Below are 25458 nucleotides of genomic sequence, written 5' to 3' on the forward strand. Positions count from 1 at the left end.
TTTCACCCCCCCCCCCTTGCTCCATCTCGTTCGGTCGCTGACGTTCCCCTCGCGCGCGCTCGCTCGCTCGCAATCGCTCCTCGCTTGTCTTTTTTGAGAAAATGGCTGCCGTACGCCGCGCTCGCAGTGACTCCCGCTGCGTAGTCCGCTTCTCTGACCGAGAACTCTGCTAATTTTTTTTTCTATCCCTGCCTTGGTAACCCACTCGAGAGGGAGGTGAATAAAGAGTCCGGGGAAAAAGAGAGACCCGACGGGGCCGTTGAGAGGCGGCGGCAACAACAACCTTCAACCAACCGGGACGAGGCCGCCCCCCCGAGTTCGAAAACGGCCACAGCGCTGCCGTTTGGCGACGGTTGGACGGACGGCCTGGCTGCCTCAGCCGCGGCCTCAGCATGGTGAGGGGAGGGGCTGCGGGGCGGGTGCGCGTGACGAGAGCGCGAGGAGGGGCGGGTGGGTGGGGGGGGGTCTCGCGCTCTGAAACGCGCAGTCGCAGAAGGGGCGGGGAGGGGGAGGGGGAGGCGAGGCGGTTGATATCGCGAGGCGCGCTCAAATCGCGCCTCGGTTCGGCCTCTTCGCCGAACGTTTGTGGAAGGTGACGGGCTTATAATTTGGAAGGTGCTTCGCGAATAAAGAAGCCTCTCGCTAACGAGAGTGCGGAAGATAGCTCTAGGATATATATATATATATATATATATGTATATGTATATGTATATGTATATGTATATGTATATGTATATATGTATGTATATATCCTAAATATATAATATTATAAATATTAAAATATAATATATATAACGGCCTGGCTGCCATATATATGTATATGTATATGTGTATGTGTATGTGTATGTGTGTATATATATATATATATATACATATACATATACATACATATATATATATATATATATATATATATATATATATATATGTTTTTTTTATTTGTGCTGATAAATAAATAAAGGGAGACTAGTATAGATCTATTTCAAGCTATTTAGCTCTCATCAGCTAGCCATGCCCTTACTGATGAGAACTAAATAGCTTGAAATAGATCTATACTAGTCTCCCTTTATTTATTTATCAGCCCAAATAAAAAAAACACACAAATATAACAAAGGCAACAGTAAAAATATTGGGTTTCTGTCGTGATGGACTCTTGTGACGAGCCGAAGGACAGATGATGGAAGTTAGCTTCCTCCCATAATTGGGGCTTACCAGGGGTTGTAAAAAATCTAATATATATATATATATATATATATATATATATATATATATATATATATATATATATATATATATATATATATATATATATATATATATATATATATATATATGTTTATATGCTCAATGGTTAACACATCTGCCTGAGAGACAATAGAGCACAGGTTCGATTCCCAGTAAGGATATGGCTAGCTGATGAGAGCTAAATAGCTTGAAATAGATCTATACTAGTCTCCCTTTATTATTTATCAGCATAAATATAATTATATATATATATATATATATATATATATATATATATATATATATATATATATAATATTTATTATATTATTTATTATATGTATATTATATTTTAAAAAACTGTGAAAAGTGCACAAATGACAGCGCCATCCACTTTAAAAGTGCAATAAAGATTTACAAGGCCAAGCTAAGCTGTGCAGCAACTCTCTTTAAGTAGATCCTAAATATATAATATTATTATTATATTTATTTATTGTATTATATTATTTATTTATTATATTTATTATATTATATTTTTAAAAAACGTGAAAAGTGCACAAATGAGCGCAACATCCAGTTTAAAAGCGCAATAAAGATTTACAAGGCCGAGCTGTGCAGCAACTCTCTTTAAGTAGATCCTAAATATATAATAATATATTTATTTATTATTTATTTATTATATTATTATATTATATTTTTAAAAAACGTGAAACGTGCACAAATGACAGCGCCATCCACTTTAAAAGTGCAATAAAGATTTACAAGGCCAAGCTGTGCAGCAACTCTCTTTAAGTAGATCCTAAATATATAATATTATTATATATTTATTTATTTATTATTTATTTATTATATTTATTTATTATATTTTTTTAAAATCGTGAAAAGTGCACAAATGAGCGCAACCTCCAGTTTAAAAGCGCAACAAAGATTTACGAGGCCAAGAAGCTGTTCAGCAACTCTCTTTTAAGTAGATTCGGTGGAAAAGACCAAACATAGCCAGCCGTCCGTCACCAGAAGGTGCTGAAGCCTTTAGTTTAAATAAGTGGTTTCCGCTGATGCCAGAAACAGTTGGAATAAGATATTGGGATGAATGCGGTTCGGGGTGGCAGAATTAGAACTAGGCACTTGTTTCTAGCAAGTCCCTGGAAAGTGCTAGCAAAGAGACTAACGTGACATCTGCGCTGCCTGCTCTCTTATACGTGGTGGTTCGTTCCCAAGGGGGGGAAAAGAATATCAGCTTAATAACTTTGGCAAAGGTAATTTGTTTTTTGTTTTTTAACAATCAGACAGAATCATACAAGAGAAAAGTAGGTGGGCACATGCAGTTTAATTGTGATTTGTTGGACAGGTTGTAGTGAATGTGTAGTTACTGAGATTTTTTGCCACCCACTTGCCAGTTCTAATGTGGTTTACAATATTACAAAATCCAATTTTAATGAAATACCTTAGTAAAACCAATAAATATAGAAGTCTTTAAAAGGTCTGTTTTTGTCATCTTCTGAAACATGGAAAGAGGCACACCTGATTTGGACAAGGTGTTCCAGTGGGAAGGATCTGTTGTTGAGAAAATCAAGCCTCTGAGTTCTCATCTCTTTTTTTTTTTTTTGATCTGGGGTGTCCATTCTCTAATAGATCATGAAGGTAGTGCAGATTTTACGTGAAGGAGACTGTTACAAAGGCCCAAGCAGAAATATATCCAAGGACTTGACATCTCTTCTGCAACAGCATCAAATTGATATCACCCTCTCAGAAGAGAGTGGAACTACTTCAAAACTGTCTCCAGTCCCCCTCTCTTGCAAGCAGCTCAAAAGGATACCATGTTGTTATACCGAAACTTACAGAGAGGTCTACAGGAAAGGAGAGTGCATCACAGCTGTTTCAAGTTGCGTCTACAAAAACATGTTCTGTTTCATGTCTTGTTTAGAAAGGATCCAAATAATCTGTCTCATCCAGGACCCTTTTGTAGTTGAAGCCTAGCTACCTTTTCTGCAGCTTTTTCAAACAGTAATAGGTTGGATAAGTAGATCCATGGAAGTATTTTAAGAAGAGAGACCAGTTTCTTTAATGACTGAAGGTATTGCCTCCTCTTCCTTTAGCAGTGGTTGATTGATCAGCTGAAACCATGTGCTCCATTCTTGTTAGAAGTTCACATTGAACAGTAAGGATCTAATTTGCATGTAGCCTCCTCAGGCATCCACGTTGAAGCAATAGTTTACAAATTACAATTTACATACTGCAGTAAATAAAATCTAAACTGTTAAAAACTCTTTGGTTATGGTCAGTGTATGCATTTGATTGTCCCTCTTCTCCTGCTTCTTGAGAGGTCTTACAATTTAAATTCAAGGACATTAATAGTTCATAGAAAGCCCTGAGAAGTGGGACATTTACAAATTGATTAAAGAAATAAAATAATTGCAACACAATATTCTCTATATAGAGAGTGAAAAGCATGGGAGTGGGGTGGAACATCAGTCTGCATGGGCCTTTTAACTGAATAGTTTTTAAAACCAGGGATGATGCACATTTCTATTATTACCGGTACTTATCTAGTTTCAAGGAAGCAGTTGGATTCTTCAACCTTAAACTTGATAACAGAGATGAGGGAGAACAAGTTGAAGTTAAATCCAGACAAAACAAAGGTGCTTTTGAAAAACAGAACTCTGGATGGAGAGTGTGGTAAAACCTGTTTTAGATGAGATTGCCCTCCCTCAAGAGGAGCAGATTTGCCATTTAACAGCAGTCTTGAATCTGCAGGTGAAGGCTATTATATAACATATCCATTCTTTGGTTATAACCTGTCTTGAGTTCTGCAATATGTTTATCTTATGGCTGTCCTTGAAGAGTACTTGAAATTAGTAATTGGTGCAAAAATGCAATAGATAGGTTGCTATCTGATACAAGGTACAAAGATCAGACAATGCTTGTAGTGAAAGATTTGTATTGGGCTTGATTATTTGAGATACTGCCTTTGTTATTGGGAATCTGCTAAGGAGACCTTTTGGAAGATTACTCTGTGGTACTTCTTGTAGGGCATCAAAGCAATAGCTCAAAAATATATTTTGTTTGCTATCTCCCATCCATGCCACTAGTGGATACTATTTTGTCAGCAGGATTATAGAGTTGGCTTCAAGACAATGAAATTTTTCTCCTAGAAGGAATCCATTTGTATACTGGAATTTTGAATGCATACACACTGAACATCAGAAATATTTGTTGAATTTCCTACATTGTGATAATGCAAACGTCAACCATCTGAAACAGTTCTGAAATTTTAAGTAAAGCAATTAAAAAAAAACTTAAAACTAATGAAATAAACAATTACCCTGACAAGTAAAATCAAGAGGGGAATAGATAAATTGTCAGGTCATGGCAAAACCTTTGCACTATGGAAGATTTCCTAATCTTCAAAATCAATTTATTCCCAGAGTGGATACAGCACAGGAAACATCTGCCCCTATAACATCATTAAAGGAATTTCAGTAAGCCAAAGAGTCGGGAAGACATCCTATCATGAATATAAGGATTGATTAGGCCTATATTGAAGCAATTACTTAGGTAACACAAGTTATTTAGGGCTTTTCATTAACATTGCAAATGTCTGAGCAACTGATTAAAATGGACCATCTCTAACAATTTTTTGTTAGTATCTGTGATTTTATGATATTAATATATAATGACTTGGAATACTAACTTGATGTTTCTTTATTAGGCAGAAGGAGAAGAAGATTCTTGCTCTGACATAGTAAAGGAGGATGACAATGATATTTCTGGTGAAGCAAATCTTGAGGTGTGCTGTTTTATCCTCACTCGTGTAGTAATATATACAATTTTATTCTTTATTCCATGTGCCTTTGTACTTTTGTCTCAACATAAAACTTTTCTGTATATTAGCTTTAAATGGAAAACAGTTTTATTTTGGGGGATGCAGTTGCAATGATCCTTAAAATTTTTCATAAGAATAATTGTTTATTAAGATTATGAAAAATCAACTTAGTAGAAAAATATTTCTATCCATGTGACAGAAATACTTGATATTCTTGATAGGAACATACATCTCTAGAAATTCAGTATTTCTTTTCTTTCTATCTGTAGAACTTCAGCTGCTGCTTCTTATAATGTTTATTGATCATTCTTCAAAAATGGATTTTTAGGCAGAGCTTCAGATGTTCAGAGCCCAGTGGATGTTTGAACTTACCCCAGGGGGGACCTCTACAGGTCTGGAAACTCGATCCTGCAGAACAAGAGGGTCTTTATTAAAGACCATAGATACCAAAGGGAAACTTGAACTTGCAAAAGAGGAAAAGGTAAACAATTTAAACCTGCTAAGAGCCATGGTGGTGCAGTTAGAATGCAGTATTGCAGGCTAATTCTGCTGACTGCCAGCAGTTCGGTTCCCACTGGCTCAATATTGACTCAGTCTTCCATCCTTCTGAGGTCAGTAAAATGAAGACCCAGATTGTTGGGGGCAATATACTGACTCAACCGCTTAGGGCTGTAAAAGCACTATGAAGCGGTGTATAACTTTAAGGGCTATTGTTATTGCTGTTGCTTTTGCTATTTCTAAATTGTTAACATTCATCTTTTAGTGTTTCAGTATGTGTAAAGTATAACCTAATTTTTTTATTTCTATTCTTACAATTGAGCTGTATCTTATTGAAATAATGCTGTCAGTATTATGAGAAAAAAAACCTTGTCCTCAATTTCCTGTACATTTGGATTTATGTTCAACGAAGTAAAGGCAAAATATGATTAAAAACACGATCAGATATTGAAAAAAAATACAGGATTGTAGTGCAATTAACATGATTAACATTGAAGTAATCAGTTTTGGTCAATAATTAGGTTGTTTATTAAAATTTAATTAGCCATAGTAAAACTGCTTTTGATTTTTTTAAAAAAATAGTATTAAAAAAAATACTAAAAAAAATACTAATAGAAGGCTGTATTTCATTACTTAAGTCAATTTTCTTTGCTTACATGTAAGGAATTCCAAAAACAAATGACTAATTTTTGTGCAGGCAAGAGAACTGTTTCTGAAGGCAGTGGAACAAGAGCAAAATGGAGCTCTTTATGAAGGTAATTCAACATTCCGATTTAATGTCATATATTAATTTCTTGGACCATGTTCCTTGTGAGCTAAAACCATTTACTGTTATAGTGAAAAATACAATGTAAAGATTCATTATTAACAGGCAACATGGTTGTCAAGCCCCCAACATATAATTTGTTTATATACTGTTGTTCTCTGGGAGGTGTTGAGCCCCATCTAGTAGCCAGAGACAAATCCATTATTGTTTGGAAACTGATCTGACCTTTTAAAGCATCCATCTTCCCATCATCCCTCATTCCAAAAACAAGTGCATTTGAAAGACATCAAGCAGTCATTTCTCTTCCACTCTCCTTAGTGCTGTGGTGTTGCAATGTGTCCTGGCCCTTCTGAAAAGGGAATGAACGCAGCTTCTTTTGTGTGTGGTGGGGTGGTTGCTTGCGAAGCTGAGGATCTGGTCCATGTGAGTGGGTTTGCGGTAGACACGGGTTTCCTGTTCTCTGTTGCTTACTTTCCTTATGTTAATATCAAGGAATGGGAGTCTTGTCTGTTTTCTCTTCATGTGTGAAGTTGATCCTGAGGAATATGAGTACCTGCAAATAGATGTTCCCATTAAAATTGAAATATGTGTTGAGGTATAGATCCAGAAGTTTCATGATGGTTGCTATGGACATGGAGTGTTCTATGGCAGAGTCATCTTTGTAAGTATGGTGTTTAGTGAGTAGGTGGTGTTTAGCCAGGTTGGTATCGTGGTGACGAGTACTGTGATATTGAAGGAGACCATGATTCCTTCCTTGTTGATTTTGATGTGCTTGATAAGTTGGATATATTGTTCTGGGGAATTTATTGAGTGGGTTGAGTCAGGTGTCTAAAAGTTTCTCCTGCAGGGTTTTTGCTAGTTTGTACATTGGTGTTCTGGGTAGAGACATAATTGAGTGTAAGGGGATCCCATTCTTGTATATTTTTGGGAGTCCATAGAACTTGGATGTGGAGGAGTCTTGTGGTTGCATGTTCTTTCTCTCTAGTGGTGTTAGCTGTTTTTCTTTTTCCATTTTCCTTAGGGTGTATTTTATTTTTTTCTCTAGCTGTTTTGTTGGATCATTGTGGATTATGTGGCAGGTATCATCATTTGAATGGTTTTCAGCTTTGCTGGTATAATCAGCTTTGTCCATAACCACAGTCGGTCTACCTTTGTCTGCCTGTGGGATGACAATATTTTCATCTTGCTTCAGTTTCTTCAGTGTTCTCTTCGTGTTTTGCCTGAGTGTTTGTTTTATCTGTTGCATTGCTTGTTAGGATGATTCTTTGCCTGATGTCTTATTGTATTTCTTAGTCCAGGTAGTTCGATTTTAAAATGTATTTGAGGTTGGCTGAGAATTCAATGGGGTCAGTGTCTTTGTGGTTGAGGCTGTGTGTGAGGACAGTCTTTTCATCATCTGATAGAGGTCTGCTAGATAGATTTCTGATCCCTAATTCTGAGTTGTCTGGTGGTTTTGAGGTGATGGTATTGAGTTTCTCCTGTAGTGAGTTGCATTTTTGTATTGGTTTGTATTTTGTTGGCATTCCTGTGGATCATGTGTTCTAAGATGTCTGTCAGTTGAGGCATGTCCAAAACAGTTGAGGCATATGCTTTTTTTGTTCTTCGGTGATGCGTTGGTATTTTTCATGGCGGTTGTGGGCATTGGTGATTGGTAGCATATACTTTTTTGTTTGTTTGCGGAGGCATTTGTGAAGAAAGTGTAGCTTTCTTCACAAATGAAGAAAGCTACACTTGTAGGCATGTCTGAGCATTGCATTTCCATGTAAGTTTGCAATAGTGGCAAATATCTGTATACAATTCTACATGGAAAAAACATCACATCAGTTGAAAACCAGAATCTATTAACATGAACTGGCAGACAATCACTATGATCCAAAATCCCTAATAGCTACCTATACTGACACTAAACAGCACCAGTTTGATTGAAGCAATACAAGAATCATCAACCATGCTACCACCTGCTATGCAAATGGGTTTATTGAAGCCTGGCATTCCAGAAAGCAATTTCATCAATAGACACATCGACCTACAACCAGCCTATGAGAAGCCCTGACAGTTCAAATCAACTGCACAACCAATCAACAGACAGCACTGACCTTCAACCAACCCATGCAATCCCCCCAACCAGCACTTCACTTCCCAATGACCCTCACCTGATGTGACCTCTCTATCACAAGCCCCTCACCCAACATGACTCACACCTGACTCATCACAAAAACCATCACTAGACCCTCACCGGATGTGATCCTCCCATCACAAGACCTACTGATCACACCAAGCCATTATAAGGAGAAAAACACCAACACTGACATTCCCTAAACTCTGCTGAAGTTTTTACTTTGCCTGGTAACAAAATGTTTGGAAATTAACTCACAAACTTGTAAAATGAACTCTACCCCAGTGTATATATTGTTGTTCTCTGGCAAGCGCTGAGCTCTATCTAGTGGCTGGGGACAAATCCTTTATTGTTTGGAAGCTAATCTGCCCTTTAAGGCATCCATCTTCCCATCACCATTCATTCCAAAAACAAGTGCATCCTGGAAAGCCAGATTCCATTTCCTTTAGCATTCTGAGGAAACTGAAGCATCAGGAAGAATCCAACCTAACCCATGGCACATGTTGATCTGAGGACAAAAATCCACATCCCATGCACACAGCGTTGCTGGTGAGATTTACAGTGCATTCAGAAAGTATTCAAACCCCCTTCACTTTTGTCAATTTTGTTATGATGCAGTCTGATTCTACAGTTGTTGAAATCCATTTTTTTTTCTTATTAATCTACATTCAGTAGATGATAAACTGAAAACATAATTTTAGAAATGTCTGTAAATTTATTAAAAAGGAAAAAAAAATGAAATCTCACATTGGCATAAGTATTCAGACCCTTTGCAACAACATGTGAAACGTAGCTCTGGTGCCTCCCATTTCTCTTCATCGTTGCTGACATGTTTCTACACCTTGAATGGTACCTTAAATTAAACTGATTGGAGATGATTTGGAAAGGCACACACCTCTTTATAGAAGGCATCACAGCTGACAATGCATACTGTAGCAGAACAAAGCCATGAGGTGAAAAAAAAACCTGCCTACAGAACTCAGAGACAGGATTATTGCAAGGCACAGATCTGGGGAAGGCTACAATAAAATTTCTGCTGCACTGAAGGTTTTTAAGAACACAGTGGCCTCTATAATTCTCAAATGGAAGAAGTTTGGAGCAGGACTCTTCCAAGAGCTGGTTGCCGGTCAAACTGAGCAATCGGGAGAAGGGCGTAAGAGAAGTGACCCAAGAACCCAATGATCTCTCTTGACAGCTCCAGAGATCCTGTGTGGAGATAGGACAGAGTTTCAGAAGGACAACTATCACTGCAGTCCTCCTCCAATTGGCTTTATGGCAGAGTGGCTAGGTAGAAGCTTCTCTTCGGTGCAAAACGCATGAAAGCCCGCTTAGAGTTTGTGCCTCACAGTCTCAAGAGTCCTTCAGGTGCCTTTTTGCAAACCCCAAGTGGGCTTACCCAGATCTGTGCCTTGCAATAATCCTGTTTCTGAGCTCTGTAGGCAGGTTTTTTTTTCACCTCATGGCTTTTGCTCTGCTACAGTGTGCATTGTCAGCTGTGACACCTATAGAGAGGTGTGTGCCTTTCCAAAACATGTCTAATCCATTAGATTTACTACAGGTGGACTCCAGTCAAGATGTGGAAAGAGGTCAGCAATGATGAAGAGAAATGGGAGGCAGCTGAGCTAAATTTCAAGTGTTGTTGCAAAGGGTCTGAATACTTATGCCAATGTGATATTTCATTTTTTTTCTTTTTAATAAATTTACAGACATTTCTAAAATTCTGTTTTCACTTTGTCATTATCAGGTATTAAATGAGAAATTAATGAGAAAAAAACAAATTTCAACAATCAGGCTGCAGTGAAGGGGTCTTTCTGAATACTTTCTGAATACTTTATCTAGATTTATCTGTGTTAATTGTTATGCTCACCAGCAACTCAACATTGCTTATTTTGTATTTAGGTTCTTACTGTATATATTTCTATTTTTCTCAGTTTCACCATCCTGTTCCTAGATCTATGCACCTGGTCTGGTTTATTAAAGGATAGGTGGGTTTAGTTGCAGGTCAAGCTGCACACAGTATAACATATAGTGAGGACAGCAGGTACAGTGAGGGTTGAGAGTTATATTTGTTTTTTCAAATGCTGACTAAATAATTTAATTATAAAAATAAAGATGGGTCATTATAGTTTAGAGGATCACATACTTTGACTAGTTTTGACTGGGATGAACCATATTCAAAGTTGTGCTACCTATTGAATTAGGTAGACATTTGGAAAATAAAGATTTCTGACTAACCTAACCACAGGGTTATTATAAAGATTAAAATTTATTTGAAAACATTTTGAATTGTGAAGGATATTATTAAACAACCTTTTTACTGGCACAGTAATTTTGAAGTAAGTATTGTAATAAATGGACTTAAACATTTTTAATAAAGATAGCAATATGGTTAATGTACATAAAATCCCCTCTCCTGTCCCTTCTGATTTATCTTTTTTTCTTCCTAATTTTTTTTAATGGGAGTTGCAAAGCAACGTCACAGTCTTTATTCCAAGAATGTTTCTGGTCCTCATGTATTCAAGCAAGCGTCTTGGGATATTAGATGGATGATAAGGCCACAATCTTACCAGCTTATCTTACAGTGAATGGGTGCTTTGTGATTGCTCATCCTAATGAAGACAGTTGCCAAAATATGTTCTCAACATTTCAAATGTGCTAACTGGCTCAAGCAACTCTGCCAATTTTAACCTCGGAGTACTTACCTTGCCCTGTCTATTAATTACTCAATGATCCTTGTTGCTGATTCAATCCATTGCTCCACTCCTCCCAGCTGGTCACCACATTTTATCAATACCTGTAAAAAAGTATGGAAATAGTTAGTTATATTATTAAAACGGCCTTTAATTAATCACAGTGATTGTACTCTCTTACCATCATTTTTGCAGAATATGTTTTGAATTAATAGTATAATAACAAAAGAATGAATAGTTGCTTAAGAACTCTGCTAATGCACTGATTTTTAAAACTCCATTTTTAATATTCCAAAGTGTATGAACAATCAATTTAAGTAAACATTGCTTTTATTTTTAGCTATTAAATTTTATCGTCTGGCTATGCAATTGGTCCCAGATATTGAGTTTAAAATTACTTATACCAGATCTCCAGAAGGCGACAGTATTGGGAAAAGCTAGTAAGTATATATGTATGTATATATGTATGTATTATTTGAAAAAGTTGTACTTAGTATATACTGTATTTCATATTTATATAGTTATTGGTGGTGTTAGATGGACATGACCCCAGTAAACCCATCTTAGTTAATTAGACGATTACTAGAGAGTACATTCATAAATAGCTCAAGTATATAAGATATTCTTCTGAATTTACATAGTAAAAACTATCCTGCTGCATAATTAAGGTAGTTTCCAAAGGTTTACTGTTACATATACAGTATATATTTTGGTCAGATTGATTTTTTAAACTAAAAATCTATTGAATCATCAGAATTTTTAAGGATGTTCTAGGTCTCAAATTGCCACTTTTTAAACATAATTTACTTTGTCCTATACTATTGGTAAAGAAACTAGAAGAAGCAAAAAGGCCTCAAACAAGGCAAAAACAATGTGATACATACACAGTTATTCCAATATTGGAAATCCAGTATGAACTGAAGGAGCCAACTCTCCTCTCACAGTTAGGAAATACAGGTAGCCCTCGACTTACAACCATTTGTTTAGTGACTATTCAAAATTACAACATCGAAAGTGATTTATGACCATTTCTCACACAACCGTTGCAGCATCCCTATGATTACATGTTCAAAATTCAGATGCTTGGCAACTAGCATATATTTAAATAGTTGCAGTGTCCTGGGATCGTATAATCACCCTTTGCAACTTTCTGATAAAGTCAGTATGGAAGCTCTGGCTTTGCCGGGCGGGGGGGGGGGGTGTCTTCCTGCAGAACAATCTCTCTCTCTCTCTTTCTCTCTCTCTCTCTCTCTCTTTCTCCCCCTCCCCACTTCCCCTCCCTCCAAGGCAGCCACATCCCTTCACTAATTTGCTTTCCAGCTCCATTCTCTGCTCCACATACAGGACAAGAAAAGAAAAGTAGACTGTATGCCTATAGTAAAAACAAATACCAGAAAATACCTTCCAAGTTCTCGGGGGGGGGGGGGGGAGATCTTGCGAAGTTGGAAGTGGCCCCTCAAACTACTTTTCTTGCCCTGCACGTGGCAGTGGAGAATGGAGCAGGAAATCAGGTTAGAGGAAGGATGTGGCTGCCTTGGGAGTGGGGGGTTAGGGATCTCTCTCTTACACACCCACACACCATCCTTTCCTTGGGAACTCTGCACGGATGCAGAGAAGGCTTCGGATAGAGCATTTAGGGGATGTACATCTGCACTGAGATCCCAAGAAAAGAACAATTGCCAGGAAAAGGGTGGAGTTTTTTGCCTCTTATCCTGTTCTGAGTCTATGCTGAGCTTCAGAACAGGGTAAGAGGAAGGGAAATCTCCCCTCCCCATTTTCATGCCATTTGCAAAAACGCCCCATTTCGAGCCTTCAGTGTGAATATGCAGGTGAGAAGCGACCTCCTTTAGGCATGAAAATCCATACACTTGGGACATCGGAAGAAGCTTTGCGAGGAGACGCTGCTGCCGAAGTGCAGGAAATCCCCCCCCCCCCCCCCGATCATCCTTTCAAAGAGGAGTTTCACCAGACGAAGAGGTGGCTGAGGGTGGCGTTTGTGTCGCCTTCATCCTGGTGAAACTCCTCTTTGAAAGAACGATTTGCAGGTCTGTGTGGGGGGGATTTTTTGCACATCAGCAGCAGCTTCTCCTCGCAGGGCTTCTTCCGATGTCCCAGGTGTATTGATTTCCATGCCTTCCTTTCCTGTTCCGCGGACGGAATTGCCTGCTGTGACTGTTGCCATTAGGTAAGGAGGGCCTGGGGCATTTGTGTTGCGTTGTTTGACCTCCGGCTTCTTTTGCAACCGCAAAAGCGACTGGCGTTTGCTGGAGGCAGAGCCCTGAGCGGCACCCACGAATCAGCTGTTTTGTGAATGGAGCAGCTCAACTGATCCGATTAAAGGGCCAAGAAGTCGTGAGGCGACCGCGGGAAGGGCTGCTAAACCCACCCCTTCACTAGGGCTTATTTTGGGGGGATGGCTTATATTTTTGCCCACCCCGAAAATCTGGCATGGCCTTATTTTCAGGACATGTCTTATTTTTGGGGAAACACGCTAGTTTCGGGACTTGTTTGTAATCGCTAGGGGACACTTATTGCATAACTTTGAACGTTCGCTAAGGGAATGCTCGTAACCCGGGGATTACCTGTATTATGATTTTCTGGTCTCATATTATGCCTGTGTTTTGTAGCATTGAAGATAATGAAGATGATAGCAAAATGGCTGACCTTCTCTCTTACTTTCAACAACTCACTCTTCAGGAATCATCCATCAAACTATGTCAGCCTGAGCTTAATCTGAGTCAGACTCATATCTCAGGTAAAAGAACATTTTCTGTAGGAAATTAGTGGCATATTTTAGTATAGAAGATCATGAAAGGGATGTTCAGAAACCATGCTAAACAGGAGAAAATAGTTTGAGATGTTTAATAGGAACTGTATAGATTTTAGCAATAAAATAGTTCCTCCTTCATTGTTACAATTCATATATGTTGCAGGCTTAACATAATGCTTTCTGGTAGTAAATACATTTAGCATAAGAAATATATTCTAAATGTAGGGATCTATAGAAATATGTTATAAATTATAACACGTTTTGTACTGAATTTCACTGGGTTCCTAACTAAATGCTGATTTATAAAAAGAATCTGTTAATTGTGACAGTTGCTGCAATTGCTTGTTCTAAAATTCTAAATCTAACAATTAAAAAAATAAAATATGTGCTGTTACCATATATTTTGTTATCTGAAATTGAAAGAAGAAAATTTCATTTTTAGATATTCATATCCATTGTTATTACAATACATTTAAACATGTTGACATGTAGAGTAATTATTTTTGTAAAATGAATGCTTTATGAAAGATTCAGCAACCTGCAAAAATAGTTGTTTGGATGAAAATATCATGCTTAATGTAATTTTTAAAAACATACTATATTTGAAGATGCAGTAATGTTTAGAATAACATAGTACCACATTAAGAGTAGAATCCTTTGTTCATCCTTGTAAGCCGAAGGGCCCTTACCCTAAAACCTCTCATATCACCCGCAAATTTACTCTGGAGAGTTCAGTGATTCTCCAGTTGCTTTCTGTTGCTTGCTTTTGGTGCCAAGGGCTATAAGAGGGAGGAGAACTAATAGCAGCATTACATTACATCCCAAGCCAGTAATTTGGATGCCAACAGCCTCCCCCGCATTGGGTTTATTTTTTAGCGTGGATCCAAATCAGACTACTGGAATTATTCTAATTTTTACATTTTTTTCCATAGTGTTGCCTATGGAGCTGTTAATGTATATTTTTCGATGGGTAGTTTCCAGTGATCTGGACCTGAGATCTTTAGAACAGTTATCACTGGTCTGCAGAGGTTTTTACATTTGTGCCAGGTAAAATTGAAACTATAATGCAATAAAAATTTCATTTATCCGGATAAAAGTGAGTAATTTTAGGATTTTTGAAATAAGTGGTGACAACCAATTTTTTGTGGTTATAAAAATAAGGTCTTTACTAAAAGTTAACTGAATTTTTGGAAGTTTTAGATAAAAGATGTGGTCAGTTAACTAATAATACAAAGTATTTTAAAGAAGAAGCTTCACTAAAGCAACTAAAAACTTATTTATCAGGCATTATTCCCAGCCAGTTACGAAATAAACCTATTAGTATAAAATAATAAATGTATTCCTTAAAAATGTTTAAATGAATTACTATTACTCCAGTTAAGTTATAACTTTAAGTTATAAGTAATGCTTTTATTAATGTAAATTATTCAGTGACCAATTCTTTTAATTTTGTTCTGAAAAACTAGGGCCACCTTAGATTATAGTTTTAAAATCATGAGAGTAAAAAATTATGAAATAAACAGCAAGTATTAAAAAAACTCCAGAAACTTATGTAAGTGTGAAGATTATTGATGGAAAGTAATTGTATGTTTCCATTAATGGAACAGTATTGAGGCAATTTCTCTCTGGTTCTCTAAGTAGCCTTTAGATTCTCCTCTGACAAATTTATTGAAGGCCTGCAGGTTGGTTCCATTTCAAATAGCTATTTCATTCCATCTGTTAAGCTAATTGAATTTGACTATTCAAATCAATTTGGGGAAAAAGTTGTTTTGACTTTCCTATGCAGTTTGATTCAGTTCAAAGATTTGATAAAAGTGACTTTGAATTAAACCTCTGAATAAAACTGCTGAGCCTATTACTGTATTCCATAAAGTTTTTTTGCATGAGAAGCTCTGTTATTCTGATTTGGCATGTATTATGCGGTCATATATACAGAAAGAGGGAAGTTTTAAAGATAATTCTAGCTTGTGATATCTGATTCTAGTCTAATTAAGTTAAAAGCATATGCCCATGCACACACAGAATACAAAACTGATAAAGGAGGGAACAGGGTGAATTAAATCTTATCAAAGTGCAATTTTCCAGAATGTATTCAAAACTGAATAATAGTCTCATTTAAAGATACTGTACAACCATCATTTGCAGTGTTTGATAACCAATAACACACAATATTTCTGAAACTCTTGTTTGTGTTAACATTTTTATAATCAGATCACACTGTCTTTTTTCCAGGGACCCTGAAATCTGGCGTCAGGCTTGTTTGAAGGTTTGGGGCAGGACATGTAATAAAATGGTTCCTTATACCTCGTGGAGAGAAATGTTTGTGAAAAGACCTAGAGTTCGATTTGATGGTAAGAAACAGCAATATTGTAATGATAATCAGGAAAGGCCAGGACCATATAATTGCAACAATAGTTTCTGATTATAAATAGAAAGATTAGTTGGAAATGTGACTGGAGTATACTTGGGATTACTAACAGTTATTGGCATTCTAAATATATACTTTGGCCTTATAACATAGTCCCACTTAAAAACACATAGTCACCTTTTTAATAACCTCTCACTGAATAGAATAATTGTGATATTTGCATTTGATGAGCTATTCTCTGGGAAGGACCTTTCCAGAAATTGCTAAAAAAATCCTCCCAAAAACAAAGTGGCAAGGATAATAAGGAAAATTTTAATTAAATAAGGATGTTCCAATTCTTGTGTGTGTATCCAGAAGCTGCATTGCAATAAAAGACAGGATCATGAAAAAAAGTTAATTGAATTAATCATTAAAATAATTGCTTATAAATAAAGTGCCCCATTTTCAAAATTAATTCACCTTTTTCTTTCTTTTTTTTAAAACAATTTTTTATTTATTTTTGAACAAAGACAAACTAAAAAGAAAAAAAACCCATCTTCCATTACAAATTGTAGAATGTGTCAGTTGGTTACAGTATTTCCATGCATCTCTTCCATAGTCATCACCCGCTATTCATATCAAATCGCATATTTTAAATTCACATATTCATGTATATCACAATTATTATATCTCAACCTTAATTAGGCTACAATTGTTTTTACATCATTTTATATATAATATTCAACATCTAGAATAGGATTATATGATAACATTCTATTAAATCATCCAATTGCAATACATCTTTATAACATATTCTAGATAAAGCTTTTAAACCTCCTCATATTCTCCATGTGTTGTTTATATAAGCAGTTAGCAATAGCAGTTAGACTTATATACCACTTCATAGGGCTTTCAGCCCTCTCTAAGCGGTTTACAGAGTCAGCATATTGCCCCCAACAATCCGGGTCCTCATTTTACCCACCTCGGAAGAATGGAAGGCTGAGTCAACCCTGAGCCGGTGAGATTTGAACTGCAGAACTGCAGTCAGCTGAAGTAGCCTGCAGTGCTGCATTTAACCACTGCGCCACCTCGGCTCTTATAAAATTTCATATTATCAAACTAATATATCTATATGTATTGTTATCATTATTAATCATTATTTAACTATAGCTATTGTCACTTCATTTTATACATACTACTAGTGAACTAAATTTAGCTTAGCTTTTATTATACATTTTCATTGCATCAACCTGTATCTTTCCAGTAATAGTGCAGTCTTATATCTCTTGCCGTTTGTAGTATTAATATTCTAGTTACTTTCCGCAACATGTTGTTCCTTTCGTATCTCATAAAAGCTCGAAACCCAGCATCTGCTCTTTCCATTCGCTTATCTTTGGTTATCGCTAGTACTTCTGTAAAGATTTCTCTCCTTATTTCCGTCAATTTTTCTCTCTTTTCTTCTTCTGTGCTGGGGTAGAGTTCCAATCCATCTACCTCCCCTTTCCATATTCCGCTCTTGCCATTACCAACCACGCTCACTTTGTTGTCAGTATCCACAGTGTTCTTATCTCTTTGTTCATTTTTTCCTTCCATTTTTTGAACTTTGTTCTCCACATTCTTCATTTGATAAACATCCTCAGTTTTTCCATCAAATGTTTCTGTTTTGTATTCTATATTCTCCAATCTCTTTTCAATTCTCTGTCATAACTAATAGATTTTGAATTTCAAACATAATCATTTGCAATGTTACAGTTTCTTTTTCCTGCTGCGCCATTCTTCCAATTCCAGCCTCTAAGTGGCAGTGTAACTGCTTTTCCTCCTGTTGTTACAACCCTCTTTATAATCCTTCTTATTATCTTCTTTATATTCCAAGCTTAAGAAAGAAAAAAACCCTTAAATGGAGATCAAAAACAATCCAATCAAGCATTATAAAAAAGAAGGAAAATTTTATTTAATCCATAGGTGTAAGCAAAAGTGAAAAAAGAAGAAGAAAAATTAATCCATTCAGTTTAAAAAATAGGGAGTCTTTGCAAAAATTCTATCCATGAAAAAAAATAGAAACAGGATAACACACTAAGTTTAATGTAGATTAATTTCATTGCTTATAGTCTTCTATCTACAATTTTAATTTAACTTAATTTTTTGGGGGGGTGGGTAGTCTCTTTTTCTAATAATAAAATTTCCTCACCAATTCGACACACTTTCTCTTTTCGCTTTATTCCCGTTCTGGAGCTGCCCCAATTAGCTGCGTTTCTGTTGTCGGAAAAAAAGGCTGTTCCTGGATCTTTCAGGGACTTTGCGCTGTCTCTGAGATGAGCAGGAGGTGCCTTTCTCAATCACTGTCTCTGTTGGGACGGTTTAGGTCCGAATGGACCATCCAGTGGCAGAAATATCAACTGCGATCTCGGAACACCAAGATCGCATGTCGTGCCATCACGACGTCAGCCCCTTTCGCCTTCACTTTTTTCTGTGTATGCAAACACCTAAGTATTTTTCTGTTGGACAGAAACGAAAAAGGAATAGTACTATAGAGAAAATGTCAGGAAGGAAAGAAACATTTACAAGAAATGAAGAAAAGTGAAATGAGAGAAGGAGGGAAATAAACTAATACAGAGATTAGAGTACAAGGAAGAAAAGACAAGAGAAAGATTGTAAAAAGCTCAACAGAAGCCTTTATAAATGCTTTATTCCCAGCAAAGTCGGCCTAGCATTTGCCCTGTTTAGACATTATGCCTACTCTATATGTGACCATTTCCTCACACTTAAAGGAGAATAGTGCAAAACTGTACTAGTCCCACCTATCCCATTCTTGCCCTTCACATGTTGAGGTGAGCCTGCAGTGGAGAATGAGAGGAGAAGGAACTACTTATGTAACTCTTGTCTCACTAAGAATAAGAACTAATCTGTGTGTAAACACCAAGGATCCTTCTTTCTCTCTCCTGCCTATGTTGAATTCAGTTTCTTGTATGATCTCTTTCCTACCATCCTTGTTTGGACAACAGTCTTTATTTAAAAAATATAACAAGACTTTCCAATTTAAAGATAATAATTTGAAGAAAAAAAAACCTGTCATGCTTTTCAGTGCATGATCTGCCAACCAGCAGTTCAAAAGCATGTAAAAAATGCAAGTAGAAAAATAGGGACCACCTTTGGTGGGAAAGTAACAGCGTTCCGTGCGCCTTTGGCCTTTAGTCATGCCGGCCACATGACCATAGAGTCATCTTCGGACAGCGCTGGCTCTTCGGCTTTGAAACAGAGATGAACACCGTCCCCTAGAGTCAGGAACAACTAGCACATATATGCGAGGGGAGCCTTTACCTTTATATAGAAATTGCAATAGATGAGATTAGAATTGGTAAATTAAATGTGAGCAAAGAAGATTGAAAATTGTAATATGCTCTCTGTTTCAGAATCCTAAAATATACATAATTGAATATTTAAAGTATAATAAGCAGGCAACTGTATTTTACAGGGGTGTATATCAGCAAGACAACATACATTCGTCAAGGAGAACAATCTCTTGATGGTTTCTATCGGGCATGGCACCAAGTGGACTACTACAGGTACAGCCATTTTAAAATAAAGTTAATGATCTCTCTTGTCTTCCTTTCAATGCAGTTCACACATAATACTGCAAACCAAGATATACAGTGAATTCAAATGATTACTTGTGTGTAAAAAATAATGATGGTTTAGATAATTGGAGCCAAGCATTTTGTGACTAAATTTTTTAATAATTCTGCTTTTAGACATTCCTAAAGTATTTAAAAATTACTAGGAGAAAATTGTGTGGGTATTCCGAATTTTCCATGATTCCCAGGCTATGAATATACAGAGCTAGCTTAAAGTATGTAAATTAAATCCTGAAATGAGCTGCTTTTGACTCATTATTTGATACTCTAGTATTTAATCTTCATGCTAATATCTCACTACTGAAATAGTTCCAGTAACAAAACTGAATCATCATAGTTAATGAGGTTCTGTTGGCATGTTCTTTTGGTGCATTCTGTGGTAAGGTTCTTTGTATGCAGTGAGGTTTCAGAGCTTTTTTCTAATTGCATATCCATATCATTCACTTTAATTTCTTTATAATTGGAGACTTCGGGAAAAGCCACATGAAAAGCTGACTTTCCTTTGTACCCAGAAAACACAGAAGACTCCTGATTGATTAATACTTCATATATTATCTGTCTTTTTTTGGTGGACAAAGCCTGAGTCCCATATTTGTGTGTCCTACTAAGATTGATGCACGACGTGCATATGAGCATGTTGCTCCTAAATTCAGACATAGGCTGACATACAACTAACCTGATTTCTGTATGAAACCGAGCAAGATTTGATATATTTGGAAGTTAGCACAAGGCCCTTTGGATCCTTACATTTATCATTTGTACATTAATATTTGTTTTTAACCAAAATATATACGTTGTGAAAGATGTTTCTTCATTTTATTGTTATTTTTAATATATTTTTGTGAACAAACCTAAATTGGGAAAATGTTGAACAATTCCTTTAGGTACCTGAGGTTTTTCCCAGATGGCCAGGTAATGATGTTAACAACTCCAGAAGAACCTCAGTCTATTGTTCCTCGATTACGGACTAAAAACACAAGGTATCTTCTACATCTGTATTAAAGAATTATATTGTCCATGGGATCCTGATATTTTTAATGAAAGATAATTAGGTACATAGTAAAGCTACTATTATTTTTCATTGCTTAGATGATTAGACTAAAGAATGCATTAATCAAGAGATTTGAAAACTACACTTAAAGTTATCTTTAATGAAAGAAAACCATGTTACAATCTAAAGTTAATTATAATTTCAGTAAGCTCTGAATCATAGGGATTTAAGTTGGTCATTATTAATTTAAATCCTATTAATTCTCAGACCTAATTTAATAATAGTAGTCTTTGTATTAGCACTTGAATGAATATATTTTCATGAAATGTTTTCCTTCTAAATCTCAGAACTGATGCAATCCTGCTTGGACATTATCGCCTTTCCCAGGATACAGACAATCAAACCAAAGTATTTTCTGTAATGACAAAGAAGAAGGAAGAGGTATTTATGTAAGAAAATATTAATGGTCAACAGTAATCAACTGATTAATAGAATAAGAAAACAGTAAATAAGTATTGTACTTTAGGATAATTTGTTAAGTAAAAATACAACTTTAGAGTAGTTCTTTCTGCAAAATACTCTCTCCAAATATTCTTAAATTCTGAATTTAAAGGAAACTATCTTTCGGCATATTTTTTTCTTTTTAAAATGGAAGGTAGTGAAATATAAGGATATAAGGACATTGTTTAATAATTTTAATTGCTCTGCTTCCTGCTGCCTTGAACTAGTGAAGGCAAGCTGTAGATTTAAAGAGAAGACTGATTATTTGGCAATCTATATGGATTTTCTTTTTCCTACCTTCTAGAGGCATAGAAGATTGGAATTAAGGGCTAGAAAGTGAACAAGAAAAAACTGTAAAAAGTGTTGAAAGCTAAGGGGGAAATTGAAGGCGTAGGAATATTAGAAATTAATAAGCCTTTTCCTATTTTCTACCACATAGTAATTTTATAGATGCTTAATATTGTCACTATCAGCATTTAAAAGTCTAGTTTTAGAAGTAGGATACCTAATATTTTTAACTATTATGTTGTATTTTAGATTACTAACACTGTAGAAAAATACACCTCATTATAAATGTAGAAATGTTTTTGTCTGAATGAAAATCAGCATTCATAGACTCCAGAAGAAACTGATGTAGAAAAATATATCTTTTACAATTGTATGAATGCTGATTTTCATTCAGACAATAAACATGTTCTGTGTTTATCACTTCTCACAATAGGATCATTGTATTTTGATTTTATGCATTAGCAATAGCAATAGCAGTTAGACTTATATACCGCTTCATAGGGCTTTCAGCCGCTCTCTAAGCAGTTTACAGAGTCAGCATATTGCCCCCAACAACAATCTGGGTCCTCATTTTACCCACCTCGGAAGGATGGAAGGCTGAGTCAACCTTGAGCCGGTGAGATTTGAACCGCTGAACTGCAGATAACAGTCAGCTGAAGTGGCTTGCAGTACTGCACCCTAACCACTGCGCCACCTCGGCTCTAGCATAGGATATTGCTGATTATGGTTGATTAGTACCAAAATATTTTGTAGAAAGGAAAATGTCTTTGAAATGTAACATTTTATCTTTTAACTAAGATATAGTTTTAGTAGCCATTTTTTGCTGCATATCCTTGACAGCCTATTCCTTTCTTGTTTGTTATGTAGAAACCAATTGACTATCACAAGTTCAGATATTTCTGTCGTGTCCCTGTGCAAGAAACTGATCACAGTTTTCATGTAGGGTTACAGCTGAATTCCAGTGGCCGCCAGAAATTTAATAAACTCATTTGGATTCATCATTCTTGCCACATAACTTACAAGTAAGGGTTTTTTTTAAAATGCTATAAAAAACTTTAAAAGTCCTTGAAACCTAACTAATAGAAGATATTTTATTTCTTCCTTTTTTACAAGCTTTTTTTATGCCTGCATACAACATGTAACAAAACTTGGAGAAGGAATTATATGAACATTTATAGCACATAATCATACCACTTATATTATAAGAAATGTCTGTATCACTACATTTTAAACTGGAGCCTGTAAGATTAATAATTAGAGTTAATGTTCTAACATAAAAATAAATGCAACTATCTGAAAGGTGAGAATTGCCCATAATATCACATTGTTTCTAGTTGTTTCCATCCAACTAGCCAATTATTGCCAGCAGAATAGAGTGATGAAAGAATTTGGTTGTACATCAATAAGTAGGAAGAAGAGAAGAAGGGGAAATTCCATTGAGTGAATTGAAATCCTTTTGTAATTACATGGTTTGAAATCTTTGCTAGATATTTTCTCATAGATGAAGCAGAATACTGATTTTAATTTCCTAGGCAAATAAATCTAATTTGGTCAATAATATTGAACAAATCAAGCCAGGGCAATCAAACATCAAAAATATTTGCCAGACGTATCTCACTTCTTTACATGGATAATTTGAAACTGTTGAAAAATACCATTCAGAATAGAGTCGCTGCTCAACACTGGATGAAGGCAATCATTGCTGGCATCCTTCAAGCTGGTAAAATTAAGTTCACTGAAGTCAAGAAGAAAGTTAGAAGTGAATACATCAAGAGAGTGAAGAAGTTCTTAAAGTCTAAAAACTCAGTGAAGGAAAAACCATCAAGGTAGCTAATACATGGACAATTCCAGTCACTAGAGCCGAATTAAAATGCTGGCTGCACAAAACCAAGTCTTAAAAACAAATGCATACAAAATGTGAATTGAGAAGGAAGCAAATGCCAGCTCTGCAAAAAAAAGCTGAAAAAATAGTGGAGTACCTATTTAGTGATTGCAAGAACATTGTACACACTGATTATAAATAAATAGCATGACAAAGTAGCAACAATAGTGCATTGGAATAGCTGCAAAAAGATAATTTGCCTGCAAGCAAGAACTGGAGGGACCGTATAGTAGACAAAATAATAGAAGATGAAGAAGCTAAAGTCCTTCAAACAGACAGCTGCATAAAACCCCAGACTTAACACTTATCAGTAACAAAATTGAAAAAATCTGGATATTGGATGCTGTTACCAAAAGAAAAGATGTCAATAGTAATAGATGCCTTGGGTACAATTCCGATATTACAAAAAGGCAACTTTATTTGGAACAGCTTATGTCCTGCCACAATATCTTTAACACTATCAAACAGCAACCACTATCCCAGCTCCTTGAGAAGGATTTGATAGATAAAAATAACAAATCCAGTGTAAACATCTGCTGACTGTATGACGAACCATAATAATAAGTGTATGTTGTGCCCAATTCTCAGTGACTGGGTAGATTACGAATTGTTAAAAACGTTTAAAACAAGGGAAAAACAGAAAAGAATAAAGATGACAAAACTGGATGGGAACAATACAGGGAGCCATTCAGATTTCATGGAAACCCCCCATTCCAGCGAGCAGGAGCTGCTACAGAGAACGTGGGCTTCTGAGCTCTTGACAGTTGACATTGTTTAATCAAAGAACCTGGAGCATGCCCACCCTGCCAGACCAGATAAACAGATACTAAACTAAACAAATTAATATGATATTCTTGTTAAATTATTTTGCAGTATTTTAATAATTTGTGAGTTATTGTCTAATTAGCATCAGAAAATGGCATTTGTGCCTCAAAGTCTCTTCTAACCATGAAAATCATACACAACCATTTCTTTGCAGTGTAACTTATACATTAATGTATTATTTTGGAACCATGCTCCAGCTTTAAGGTCTGGAGAACTTTGGTGTCCAATTCCATTTTGCAAAATAGCCGTAAATGTAAACATGCTCTGGTTTCAAGTAAAATATTTTCTTACATAGGATGCAAAGAGAATAGGTACAACAAGTTATATTATTCAGGACAGTTTTCTTTCTTTTAGGCAAGGAATAAGACAGACATGCTGATCACTTTTTTCTCTTTTTTAGGTCTACTGGTGAGATAGTAGTCTCTTCTTTTGACATTGACAAGATGTACACCCCTTTGTTCTTTGCACGCGTGAAGAGCTTTACTGCAATTTCAGAAAGGCCTCTCTAAGAAGCTTATATTTCTTGCATGAAAGAAATTACAGCAAACAACATTTAAGTTATAAATGTGAGTGTGCGCGTGTGTGCCTGCGTGGATGGATGGATGTATGTGTGTGTGTATATATATATATATATATACATGCGTGTGCACACATACACATTATATATATATATATGAATTTTATTTTAAAATTGGGAGATCTTTTTGGAAGAATATATACTGGAAATACATTTGATTTAGGGTGGCAGGGTTATCTTTCTGGTTTTGATGTCAAATTTACACTTTATTTTAAACTTGTTTATGTTGTGAAAAGACTTTGTAAGATACAAGGCATTTTTTGCCATCTCATTTTATGAGCAAAATTTATAAGCTGTTCTCTTTACAAAGTAAGGCTTCATCTGCCTATGCACCTTAAGTTCAGGAATTGTTATAAACATACTGCTGTACATAAAACATTGTGTGCGTGCTTGGGGAAGTCTCAAAATGTGAAGAATTTGTCCTGCATCTGTGCGTGGCCTATAAATGTATAATAGGAATTCATGTTCAGGAAGAGATGCTGATTTCAGTAGAAACTACAGCTTTATTTAAAAAAAAAAAAAAAAAAA

At 36.0% G+C, this 25458-nt stretch overlaps 1 protein-coding gene and 2 long non-coding RNA genes across 3 annotated transcripts; 2 read left to right on the forward strand and 1 right to left on the reverse strand.

The window, feature by feature from the left end:
* On the forward strand, window positions 1-25458 carry FBXO9 (F-box protein 9). The gene is made up of 13 exons (XM_032215460.1): window positions 1-395; window positions 4934-5011; window positions 5376-5528; window positions 6243-6300; window positions 11458-11557; window positions 13745-13872; window positions 14820-14934; window positions 16120-16238; window positions 19707-19797; window positions 20751-20846; window positions 21205-21298; window positions 22514-22668; window positions 24754-25458. Exons 1-13 carry the CDS (start codon window positions 393-395, stop codon window positions 24860-24862), a joined length of 1299 nt encoding a protein of 432 aa, XP_032071351.1. The 5' UTR covers window positions 1-392; the 3' UTR covers window positions 24863-25458.
* LOC116507376 lies at window positions 519-4487 on the forward strand. Its single transcript, XR_004255194.1, has 2 exons — window positions 519-615; window positions 2110-4487. It is a non-coding gene; the product is annotated as an uncharacterized LOC116507376 (long non-coding RNA).
* LOC116507375 lies at window positions 7516-11449 on the reverse strand. Its single transcript, XR_004255193.1, has 2 exons — window positions 10752-11449; window positions 7516-8269 (listed from the first exon to the last, which is right to left on the reverse strand). It is a non-coding gene; the product is annotated as an uncharacterized LOC116507375 (long non-coding RNA).

This window comes from Thamnophis elegans, chromosome 4, assembly GCF_009769535.1.
Source record: "Thamnophis elegans isolate rThaEle1 chromosome 4, rThaEle1.pri, whole genome shotgun sequence".
Lineage (NCBI taxonomy): Eukaryota > Metazoa > Chordata > Lepidosauria > Squamata > Colubridae > Thamnophis > Thamnophis elegans.

Excerpts from the sequence above, each read along its gene's own strand:
- FBXO9 (XM_032215460.1), top strand. Across the intron at positions 16,239-19,706 it reads ACCTAGAGTTCGATTTGATG|GGGTGTATATCAGCAAGACA; the intron begins GTAAGAAACAGC and ends TGTATTTTACAG. Across the intron at positions 22,669-24,753 it reads TCTTGCCACATAACTTACAA|GTCTACTGGTGAGATAGTAG; the intron begins GTAAGGGTTTTT and ends TCTCTTTTTTAG.